Source organism: Rhamphochromis longiceps, linkage group LG15 (assembly GCF_057381845.1).
Source record: "Rhamphochromis longiceps isolate RC_006_pf linkage group LG15, R_longiceps_female_GT1.1, whole genome shotgun sequence".
In the NCBI taxonomy this organism is placed as follows: domain Eukaryota; kingdom Metazoa; phylum Chordata; class Actinopteri; order Cichliformes; family Cichlidae; genus Rhamphochromis; species Rhamphochromis longiceps.
This window is the reverse complement of record NC_140571.1, coordinates 37,305,320-37,317,756: the sequence shown is the minus strand read 5'-3', so window position 1 is coordinate 37,317,756 and position 12,437 is coordinate 37,305,320. Positions and strand designations below refer to the sequence as shown.

Sequence of the window (12,437 nt, the reverse complement as noted above, 5' to 3'; positions counted from 1 at the left end):
ACTTTTAGGGATTATTGTTTGTCTGTTATTTTGGTTTTTGATTATGATTCTCTGAGGATTTGAGCTGGTTTAAAGTGCGCAGCTCGAATATGTAGCAGTAGCGCCCTCAGCAGCTCGCGCTCTGACACGACAAGAGCCCGTTTGACGTAACCAGAACCTCCAAAGATGGCGGCGTTGGTAGGTGAGTGATGTTTTGACTGAAACTACACGCTTTTCTGTAGTCGTTGGTGTCTTTTTATACTCATGCTGCTCTGAGTATTTTAAAAATGAGCCCAGGGGAGTGAACTGCACAGCGACTTGGCTGCGTTTGACGGCCGGTTTGTAACTTTTAAGGAAAGCGCCGCTGACCTTGCTCTGTCTGTGTTAGCATAACGGCTAGCCATGTTAGCGTGCAGCAGTCACATTAAACAGGTATTAAAACAGGCTTTGACAAATGTCGTGTTTAAACCACCCAGACTGCTGTTATTTTAGTTTACTAACGACTGCTTCCATACTGGATTAAAGCTGGTGCCTCCCAGTGCAAGACGACAGGTTCGAAGTGCTGATCATGGAACCAAACTTGGTGTAAAAACTTTACAATTTTAGGATTGTCACCCGAGTTTGCGATCACCACAGCTTGAGAAGCACAAGTTAAAGACTTTTTGAAAAGAGGCAGAAATTTACTACTTTTCGGCTTTGATTTGATATGTTACAGACAGCAAGAAAACTAATACATTTCTATTCCTAGATCCCCCCCGAAACCATAAAGTTATAATAACTTTTAAGTGTTACACTTTGTTTCTGGTGGATTGTCAACAGCTGGGTGCTGACATTACTTTAAGTGAACAGATGTTGCAGTGTAGTTTGGCATGCAGAGAAAGTGTTTTTCGTGTGCAGACATGGTGCTGCTCCTATAGCTTGCAAAAATCCTTCTTTGCATAGTTTGAGCAAAGGCCCCATTTATACACCTCTAGCTCTTGCACTCTCTCTAGTTGTTAAAGTTTCTTCACCTTGTGTAATAATGCGTTCTGTATTTATTTTGCAGCACCTCGCCTGGCCATATTTGGCTCTTTTTCAACAAGGTAAGAACCTTCTAATCTGGTTCCTTGTATTGAAACCGATGCTAATCTGGCCTTGTCCTGCTTACAGCTGTTACAGCATCACACTTCATAAGAGGTTCTCTTTATACTTGTGTACAAATGCATTCTGTATGCGGTCATCTTAAAAACAAATAACAAAAGGTAGTCACACACATAGAGTAGACCAGGGCTGTGCAGAGAGGTTTAAAGGGGCGGGTGCTCAAAGTTAAAAAGGGGCACATTGAACCAGGCTGAATAACAACACACATTCATCAAGAATCTAATATGGGAGGGCAGGGCTGTGTTGATCTGAGACTGTAGACATTAAAAAGTCCATAGGAGAGATGGTAGCTGATTAAACAAGTGTCATGAGATAATAACAAAATGCAAAGATTGGTGACAGCACTTGGAACCATAAGGCAACAAAAAAACTGTGAGAAATAATTTAGGCTCTGCCTGTGAATCACTCTTTGCTTCTCTTCTTCCTTCCATCCCATCATTTCATATATCACTCTCCACTTGCTGTCTATCTGAGAACAAGGCACAACTTGCTATTGCAATAAACTATAATTTAATTATCCACACCTAACAACTCTTGCACTTAATCTATAATAAAATGATGACAGAAAAATGTTATAGCCCTGCCTTTAGTAGCCTCACACAGCTCCTGCTGTTTCCTCCTCATGTCCTTACCAGGCATGTCTGGACAATGTTATATCATGAGTAATAATTTAAAATAATCCATATACATAAAACACACACATGCACGCACACACAGTGACATTTTAGACCTTCTTCAGAATACTGTATATACTATGGGCATCACGGTGCTGATCCAGAATCCTTACATTATTATTTATTACTAGAGCTACAATAATAAAGCAATGAGGAGGGGGAAGTAATAAATATGAAGTAATGTATTTATGACGATTCCATTTGTTTCACTATCCACTCTGTGCAGGGGCAAAGCTTATTACATTTTTAAACTGTAAAGATACAATAATTTTACTGCTGTAAAATCCAAATTTTGTCTTATTTAAAATATAAATCTAATATAATCTGCTTCTTAATGTATGTTTTTTAAAATACAGCGTGTGTTTTTTAATATATTATAATTATAATAATGCATAATTATGTGGACATGCATATTAGATCGTTTTTTAGTGAAATATAATCCCTCCAGAAAGGCAGGAAAAGCCCGGAAACTTACTTTAAAACTAAATATGTTCCCTAAAACGGTGACAGAGCTACAGACCCATGACAGCCTTACACAGGTAGCCAGCAGCTATGACCAGCACTACTTGTGCAGTTAATAAAAGGACAGGTAATGTTTGTCGCGCTGTTGCACACACAGCACGCTCGTTTGTTTCAGTTCGTCAGTTGCAACAAGACAGCTTACCAACGTGTACGTAATAAGCTGATACTCCTGGGTGCTATACACTACAGTGTACGCTGTACACCTACTTACTGGTTTTGTTGCATCAGTCTGTGTCTCTGAGTAAACTTGTGTTTCTCCTACAGCTCCGGACAACAAAAAATGCGCGTGTTCTTTATGAGCTCGTTCCCGGCTCATAACCAGCGCGTTCTGCCGTCAAGGGCGATCATTGGTTAAATGTGATCATGTGACTGATGCAAGCCAGATCCTTTTACGTATTTAGCAAAACTGTGATTAATAGTTAAATATTATTGTTGAGGGGCACAGACAGGAGTCCGCACGCACACACACATTAAAAATAAATAAATAAAATTTTAGTTGCCTCAACCAAAGGGCACCTTGGGCACCCATCAGGAAAGGGGCGGGTGCTCAAGCCCCTCTAGCCCCCCCCCCCCCCCCCCCTCTGCGCGTGCCTGGAGTAGACCCGATTTTACTTCTCAACGTTCTGAATTTGTTATTGGAGAAAATAACAAGATGAAGCAACCTCCAGAAAAAAACAAAGACTGAAACATTTGCTGTTAGGTTTTATTCCTCCACACTGGCAAGCAGCAGCAGCCAGCCTGCGAGTTAATCCTTTAAAGCACCACCAGGTTTTGAAGGCTCAGGCAAAATTGCCATCGCATCGCCCTCAAAGAAATCCCCCCCATCTGTCCGTCACCCGGTACCATCAAATGATGATAGCATTTCAAATGTTGTCTTTTTGTGAAGCTGAGAGCTTTTGTGGTGCATTATTTTATTGTTAGGAGTGGCTTTAACATTTAACATCCCGCTATGTCTAACTGTTACTTCTGTCCCCGCAGGCCCATTTCAGTTTTTGCTCTTCAGCACAAGAGCCTGCACAGCACTGCTAAAAATGATAACAACAGCACAAGGTGAGTTTATGAGAGAGATTCTGTGGTAACAGATACATTCAAACTAATGCGCATGGTAAAACTCTACTCTCTCTCATTCCCTCCTCCTGCTGCTGCAGCGTGGTGCCGGCTAGAGAGAAAAGCACGGCGGTGGCTGTAGCCAAACCGACGTCTGCAGCCAGCAGCAAGGGCGAGTATGTGATCACCAAGCTGGACGACCTGGTTAACTGGGCTCGCAGGGTGAGTAGATGAGAAACCGTGAGCTGTGTTAACATGCTCATGAGTATGTGCGCTGTGTTTTCATTACATGCCAAATGGAGAACAAAGCAGTCTGATATAAAGTACACATCTAGAAATAAAACCAAGTTCTCTGTCAGCATGTGATGTGACCCCACCATCAGCTGAAGAACGTTGTAAATGTGACACTGTAACTGGGGTATTATGGATCTTAACCCCCTGGGGTCGACTACTTCTGATTTTCTGTTTATATTTCACCTTTAAAAACTATTGAGCTTGTCTTGTTTGATATCATTTGTCTCAGTACAACCTCGGTTTTCTCTGTTCAGTTATTTTCTTATTTTCAGTGACCTTATTGTTTTGCCACACAAAATCAAACAAATGACTAGAATACTACACACTAACCATTCACTCCAAACACACTCAAAACTCACTATCAATATTGCTCTTGCTTTCTGCCGTCACTCCCCAAACTTTCCCCTCTTTCTAAGCAACCGAATGCCACGTGTTGTCATATAATTTAGTTTGGTTGATGTGGTGCATTTTCCCACCAATAGGAAAGGGGGTGTCCTTTTTTTTTTTTTTTCTTTTGTCTTTGTTCGAGGGCTGTCCTTTTTTCTTGATGCAACATCTGTTACAACAGTATTCAGGAGAAAGTATGGTGCAAGTTGTTTATCATAACTCTGTTGTTTTTTTTCTGGGTTATCAACAGAGTTTAAAAACTAGTATACAGTTTGAAGTCCAGGCTTTCAAAACGAGTTGAAACAGAGACTCAGCGAGGCTGCATCTTGCTGCTATTTCATCTTAAATCAGTTACGTGATTTAGACACTACAGCGTGACTATGGGGGTTAAAGGGCCAAAAGTAACTTGCAGACTTGTTGCTGTCACGTTAACATAATGCACATACAGAGCTAAGTACAGATTGAGACAGTAAACGTCCTCAAAAACTTGATAACCCTGTGAACGTTGCGGCCTATTGCCCAGAAACTGCACAAACGATAACTGCTGTTTCCTCCTCAGAGCTCTCTGTGGCCCATGACCTTTGGCCTGGCTTGCTGTGCGGTGGAAATGATGCACATGGCGGCTCCCCGTTACGACATGGACCGTTTTGGAGTCGTATTCAGAGCCAGTCCCCGGCAGGCAGATGTCATGATCGTGGCAGGAACGTTGACCAATAAGATGGCTCCAGCCCTGCGCAAGGTGAGAAAAGGGCCTCCACTAATCATCATCATCACTTTCACCTAACTGCAGTTTAACTGTTTAGCTGAAGTGTGAGGTTTGACTTGGGTTTGGGAATTGAAGGAGAAACAAAAAATGTGTTTTCACTCACAGCTTGTAGACATAGTCAGTGCTGTCTGTCTGCAGGATAGCTGAGCAAACGCTGGCTGGATTATGAGCAGCCTGCCGGTGGATTGGCATGCCTGCCTGGCATGAAGCCGCCTCCAGCTGTATCTACAGATTAGACTTAGTTAGACATTATATAAGAGTGTCTGAACCGCTTCTTCTTCCCAACAGGTGTATGACCAGATGCCTGAGCCCAGATATGTCATTTCCATGGGAAGGTAAGTCCTGAAGAGATCTCCTCTAATCTTTTTATTCCAACCACTGATCAAGTCGTTCCTTTTTTTTTTTTTTTTTTTTTTTTTTTTTTTTTGGTGGGGGGGGGGGGGGGGCAGTTAAAGAAATATTAGGCTTCTGTGATAAAGAGACAGGATCAAAGTGCTGAAGCTGCTCGTTCCAACCTATGAAATTTTGAGTTGCAATTTATTCACTTTTGATTTAACGATAAACGATGTTTAGAAGCTGGTGTGTGCACCCATCTTTTCAGTCTTACAAAGACAAATAATCTGGCACGTTTGTAATTTTTACTCTTGCACACTCTTAAATTGTGATGTCGTAGAGTCAGACCCTCACTGCAACACTAGCAGGCTGAGGTGGGTGGGGGGAAAAAAGATTTGAGGATCCCGACATCTTCGGATCATCACAATGAGCTTTTTAATGATCAGCTCTGCTAGGAATGAGAGAAGAAGCATAAAAGCAGCTGTCTTAGCAGAGGTTTTATTTTAATTGCAAAGAAAGAGGCAAAAAAGTTGCAGCAAAATCAGAGTAAAGGAAGTCAAAAGACTAATAAAGCACTAAAGAACTGAAGAAGTGATTGAAAAGAAATAAAATTAACCACCTAACAACACTTTGTCAACCAGGTAAAACTAAGCCTGTCCCAGGTAGTGAAATGAGTACTTCGTGTAAGTACAAACACTAATTACAACAACAGGATTATCGCTATAATCAAAGGAGAGAGATGATTTATGTAAATAAAGCAAACATGAGTGTGGTGGAAAAGCTGGAGTGGGCTTGTCTCCACTCAGTGTTCAGACAGCAGCTGGGAAGCAGACTGAGCTGCATTCTGAGGCTCAGCCAATCACACAATCAGAGATTGCAGAGGAAAAGGTCGAGCACAATCAAAGCAACGCTGGGTTTTAGGACACAACACATCTGTGTCATTAGGAACCCATAATTTGGCTGAACGTGAAACTCGGCAGTGTCTTTATTACTGCTGTGACGTTGACGTGAAATGTTGCTGCTGTGGTGTAACGTTTAAAGAGAGCTGATTGGATTTTTTTCTTTTCTTTTCCAGCTGTGCTAACGGAGGAGGCTACTACCACTATTCTTACGCTGTCGTCAGAGGCTGTGACCGAATCGTACCGGTGGACATTTATGTTCCAGGTAGAGTTTATTACAGAGAAAGGATAAAATTTGCACATTTTCTTATTAATGAAAGTGGAAAATGTAGTCTAGACACCCAGTTAGTGGAGAGATATTTGTGGATTGCCATTTCTGTAGTCTGGTTATTAAGAATTACCAAATTAAGGGTTTCTGCTACCATATTGCAAGCCTCTTCAATCTGTGACCTTTTCCATCTTCATATATTTTCTGCTGGAGTGGAGCTGAACTGGCAATCAGTTAGATTTGAGCCAATAAACCAAGTCAACCTTTATGAAAACGCCTGTAGGCCTCCAGTGGCTGACCTCACTCGTGCTTCTGCTGCTGAATGATAGATTAAGATTTTGCAAAGAGATGTTGTTCTCACATTTGTTGGTGTGTTCAGTCTGTGGTCTTGTGTTCCCCATCCACACTAGTCCAGATCAACATCTTTTTCATAGTAATAATTTATAAACACGGCAGCCTGGAGTCTGCTGGCTGGGGAAGGGGAGAGAAGCACTTGTACTTGATCTGTAGCTGCAGTATGAAAACTAGTAATTGTGTCATCAGCAGTAATCAAATATAGATGTTTGATTGTTTTAAATAGGAGATGACTGCGCAGTGCTAATGTCATTGTGCAGTAATGTGGCCTCGTGTTTCTGTTGAAATATGCATTATCAGTACCTTTGCCTTGCAGGTTGCCCGCCCACTGCAGAGGCTCTTCTCTACGGGACTTTACAGCTGCAGAAGAAAATCAAGCGTGAGAAGAAATTAAAGATCTGGTACAGGAAGTGAACAATCTGTATATGTGTGTGCGTCTGTTTGTAAACACTGTATTCTGGTTGCATTTGGAGCGCTGCTCCTCCTCAATGTAGAGCTGCAGGAACGAACTTCATTAAAGTCTTTGTTGTAATTTACAGACGGCACACGCTGTGTATTTAAATTACAGCTTTAAATTGAATTCATGTCTTCAAGTAGCCATCAGAAAAACTGTATATCTCATCAGTCATTCATGAAAATAGAATATGAGTGGCATATTTCAGAATCTTAAGTGTTATTTTCAATAAACTGAGCTTACGTGAAGTCCCATGCCAGCTGTTGTCATTTCTGATGCTGTGAACGCCGGAGCCGAGTCTCGGCCACCAGGGGGCTCCTGTGATCGCCAGCCCTGACCTTCACTGGTGTTTGTGAACGTTCTGCAGTGGTTGGAATCAAAATGCACTTTTATTGTGTGCTGATTGTTTCGCTCTGAGTTTGGTCTTTTAAAACACACACAAAGGAGTAAAAAGGTTAGTGTATGTTTGCATGTACTGCTAAAATGGAATAGGCTGACATTAACGCTAGAGCACTAATTTGCAGTTTTGTAACACTATCACTAATATCAGGTATATTTGAACCCTTATAACCCTTTTAACCCTTATGTGCATTAAATATTTTAATGTATATATTAAAATACATGTCTAGCTGAATTACTCTTATTTTATTTTGCCTCTACAACATCTCATAAACTGAAGAAAGGTAACCTATAAAATGGCTCTAAAGCTAAAACAAAGAGAATTACGTGGGTGAAAATCGCCTATCATAGGTGTCCTAAATTTTTTCCTAAAAATTCAAACATGAATTCACTTTATGGTTATCTACCGTGCAGCCATGACAGCCAAGTGTGAGTCACAATATAACCTGAAATGCATGTTTTTAAACTCTGGGAGGAAACCCAACAACCTGGTTGTTGAGACCGCTCTACCACTGTGCAATCAAAACACAAGTATGCAGACATTCTTTACTGTGACTTCAGGATCTTTGTTTTATGTTCTTCTGTTAATCTGATTGTTTCAATTCCACAAAAGTAAAATAAAACAGGTTACATGTTTATGAGCAGTGGTTTTTTTTTTTTGTGTGTGTGTATCTATATAACGTATACCAAAATAATGAAGCTCAATAAAAGGCAGCAGGATGCTCAACCATTTAAAAACATTTCTGCAGGTTGTGTTGTTTAGTCTCACTGAGCTGAAACACGTTGTAGTCCACGGGTTCATCTGATATTTAGTTATTAAGTCATCAACAGTTACAGCAGCACAAAACAAAACTAAAATTTCAGGAAGCTCTGAAATAAATATCCTCAACAGTTGAATTGCTATACTAGCCTTGATATATTACAGGGGGTGATCATGTGTAAAGCTCTTGAGCAGGTTACTTATTTTGCTGCCAGGGAGCCAGACTTTTTGTCATTTTTAAAGTGGTCTTGAGCAATAGCTCTCCAAAGGTTTCCAAAGGTCTTTTAAAGATTTTCTTTGGACTTTGGCTTTTTTATTCATCTCCAGTTCAGTCCTTGTAGACAACTCTTTTGAGGAATGTTTTTTGTTATCGATTAAGCCTCTTAACACTGACCTATGAATCATTCAAACATAAAAAAGGCACCTAACTCGAGGGATGAACCCACATTGTGTCTAAACAAAACAGCAAAGAAATGATTTTAAATTAAATTGTGTTTTTGTAAGGTGACCTTGAGGGTCTGAAAGGCGCCTATAAATAAAATGTATTATTATTATTATTAAATCTTGAAACACCTATCCTACAGATTTTGCAAAAATGCATAGACTCCATTAGATGTTGGATGGCTGGAAACTTTCATCAACTAAATGAGGAGAAGACTGAAGTTCTTGTTTGTGCTCCTAAAAATGTTGTTATGGAAAACTTGGGTCCACTTGCTACATTTGCAAAACCGTCTATCAGGATCCTTGGTGTTAGTATTGACTCAGCTCTGACTTTGGATGCCCATGTAAAATCTCTGGTTCGCTCCTGTTTTTATCACTTGAGAAACATTGCTAAGCTGAGTCCCATTGTGTCGCGCTCCGAATTAGAAATTGTCATTCATGCATTTGCTTCATCTCGTCTGGACTATTGTAATTCTTTGTTTACTTGTTTATGTAAAGCCTCTTTGGAGAGTCTGCAAGTTGTTCAGAACGCTGCTGCAAAGCTTCTGACCAAGTCCTCCAAGTTTTCCCATGTCACACCCCTGCTGATTCAGCTGCACTGGCTCCCCGTTAAATTCAGAATCCAGTTTAAGGTTTTGACCTTGACTTTCAGGGCTCTGCATGGACAAGCACCAACATATATAAGTGAACTTTTACATCCATACATTCCCAGCAGGTCCCTGAGGTCATGTGACCAGGGCTTGCTTGCTGTCCAACACACGAGGCTGAAAACAAAAGGCGACAAAGCTTTTGTAACTGTGGCCCCCAGATTGTGGAACTCTCTCCCCTTGAGCCTGAGATCTGTGGACTCAGTGGTCGCTTTTAAAAAAACAGCTAAAAACTCATCTTTTTAAACTTGCTTTTGGTTGATTTTGATTTTTAGGTTTTAGCTTCTGTGAAGCACTTTGTGATTTTTATCTTGAAAGGTGCTATATAAATAAAGTTTTACTTACTTACTTGAATATTTTGAGGAAACTGGACGAGTGGAAAATGAAAGAAGTGACGGGCCGAAAAAACTGCATCTGAAAGTCATCTTCTTAAGAAATGGGGTAAAAAAATCCAGAAAAGACCTGACACAAGAGCTGAGGGATGCATCTGGACCTTCAGTTGATCCAGCTACTGTTCGATCAAGTCTCTTCAGAAATGGTCTCAGTGGGAGGGTGGCTGTCAGGAAGCTGTTTTTAAGGAAGGGAAAAGGGAGAAAAGGCTGAGACCTGCCGAGTTACACAAGAGTGAAGATCAGTGTCAACACGGCTGATGGAGTGATTAATGTACATTTCAAATATCTGGTTCAATTCCTTCTCACTGCGAGAGGTTAGTTTAGACAGGGTTTTAACCATTTTTATTTTGAATGCAATACCATCTGAAAAGTATCTGATTAGCTACAGCTTCAGTTTTCAACATGCCAAAGATCCCAAACACACTGCCAATGCAATAAAAGCATGCCTGGATAGAAAAATGCACGAAGAACCCAATCAGTCATGGATTGGCTTAAACCTAACCCTGGCCTGGACCTCATCATTACTGAAGCATTGTTGGATCATCTTGACAGAGAACAGAACTACGAGCCGCTAACATCCAGAGAAGAGCTTTGAATGTCCTTTGGACTATGGCACATATTTCCCATTTTCCAAACAAAATATAAAGAAAGAAGAGGTGGCTCGAGACTTTTGCACAGCATTGTACCACAAATGCATGCATGTAACTAGCATTTGTTTGCTCCCCTTTAACTACTGGCAACTATAATAAGCAGATTTACTTTAGTGCATGTGCACTGATTCATTTCTTATATATCACTTAAGTTTCAGTCCTCATGTGTAGTTTGTGCCCTCTTGGGTGTAAGGTCTGGTTTTTTTGCTTCTTCATTTTGCACACGAGCACACTTGCAAAAATACAAGTCCTGATTCAGATCTGCCAGCTGCTGTAGTTTCCCACCTGACTGCCGCTTGGTGTTGCATCATCACATCCGTCTAATGATTAATGAGTCTGCGCCAGGTGGTAACTTATTTCCACATGTTCAAATAACGTGCACAGTTATCTGAGACCATAAATGAAAACATAGTGTGCAGTGTACTCTGTGGTAACCTCGATGAACTTTTTGACAGCTGATACCTTGTTTTAAACAATTGTCTTTCATTATGTAGACGGATGTTAACACGTGCAGTTACTAGAAATATGTCACTTTTAAGCAGGTGATTTTTATGGGATTGTCGTTGTTTCAGTCTTTTTGCCTTTTCTTGTGAACATGCATGATATTCAACAACGGGTCGTTTTATTGCTTACATGTTGTTAGTGTCCGGTTGGACTCCTTTTTTGCTTGCAGAACTGCTTTTATTCTTCGTGGCATAGATTAAACAAGGTCCTGGAAACATCCCTCAGAGATTCTGGTCCATAATGACAAACCAGCATCGCACGGGTGCTGCAGGTGAATCTCCTGTTCTACCACATCCCAAAGGTGCTCTGTTTATTGAGATCTGGTGACTGTGGAAGCCACTTGATTACAGTGAACTTATGTTCAAGAAAGCAGTTTGAGATGATCTGAGTTTGTGACACGGTGTGTTATCTTACTGCAAGCAGCCATCAGACGATTAGTACACTGTGCTAACTGACACAGTCAGCAACAATACTCAGGCAGGCTGTGTTTAAACAATGCTAAGTTGGTACTATGGTGCCCAAAGCGTGCCAAGAACATCCCCCTCACACCAAAACACCACCAGCAGGCTGAACTGTGGATACGAGGCAAGATGGATTCATGGTTTCATGGACCGTTTACGCCAGGGTCTCACCCTACCATCCAAAAGTCTCAGAGGTGGTCTTGCATATCTTAGTTTGTAACTCATGGTTACTTGATTTACTGTTGTCTTCCTATCAGCTCAAAGCAGTCTGACCTTTCTCCTTTGAGCGCTCACTTCAACAAGGCAACCATAGAGATGGCTGCGTGGGGAAAATCTCAGCAGTTCCTGAAACACTCTGAAACGTTCAGTCACCTTTCTCCCTCATTCTGATGCTCAGTTTGAACTTCAGCATGTTGTCTTGACCATGTCTATATGTCTAAGTGCACCAGAGCAGCTGCCATGTCAGTAGTGATTAGATATCAGCATTTAACGAGCAAGTGACCAGGTGTTCCTAACAAAGTGGCCAATGAGTGCATACATACAGTATAACTTCTGAAATACTACTGGAAACTTTTGCACCGATTTGGCATTATAAAGACAGATTTCACATAAATATAAGTTTACAGACTTTTCATGGTGGACACTTTTGTGAAACTCATTACAAAGCATGTCTTTGAACATGCAGCGATATATTCGCTGGTCTGAAACTGGGCTACGCATGGTGTGAGATGCTGTGTGATTAAAGACCTGAAACAGGTGAGTCTCAGTGGGGTGTAAATGTAACTCTGCCGTTGTCTCACGTTTGTTACGGAAATATATTTGTAGCTAGGTGATTGTGCAGACCCCCAAAACTGGAGCTAAAAACGACGCTGTGCTCCAGAAGTCGTTTGAAATGTTATATTAAAACCAACCAGGGAGACAAACTCATGACAAAGTAATTACAAGGATGTGTAAAGGAGTGGAGTTGGATGGAGTTTATTGAATATATATATATATGGCAGAGGTCAGAGGAAAAGGCACGTTAGAGGAAAAAAAAAAAAAAAAAAAAAAAAAAAAAAAGCTACAC

At 40.9% G+C, this 12,437-nt stretch overlaps 1 protein-coding gene across 1 annotated transcript; it reads left to right on the top strand.

Annotated features, from left to right (window-relative positions):
• The first annotated feature begins 124 nt into the window (after positions 1–124).
• Positions 125–7,365, top strand: ndufs7 (NADH:ubiquinone oxidoreductase core subunit S7). Its single transcript, XM_085382460.1, has 8 exons — positions 125–181; positions 1,025–1,061; positions 3,294–3,365; positions 3,464–3,584; positions 4,603–4,782; positions 5,098–5,144; positions 6,218–6,306; positions 6,980–7,365. The coding sequence occupies exons 1-8, from the start codon at positions 166–168 to the stop codon at positions 7,075–7,077; spliced, it is 660 nt and encodes a 219-aa protein (XP_085238586.1). The 5' UTR covers positions 125–165; the 3' UTR covers positions 7,078–7,365.
• Positions 7,366–12,437: the final 5,072 nt, after the last annotated feature.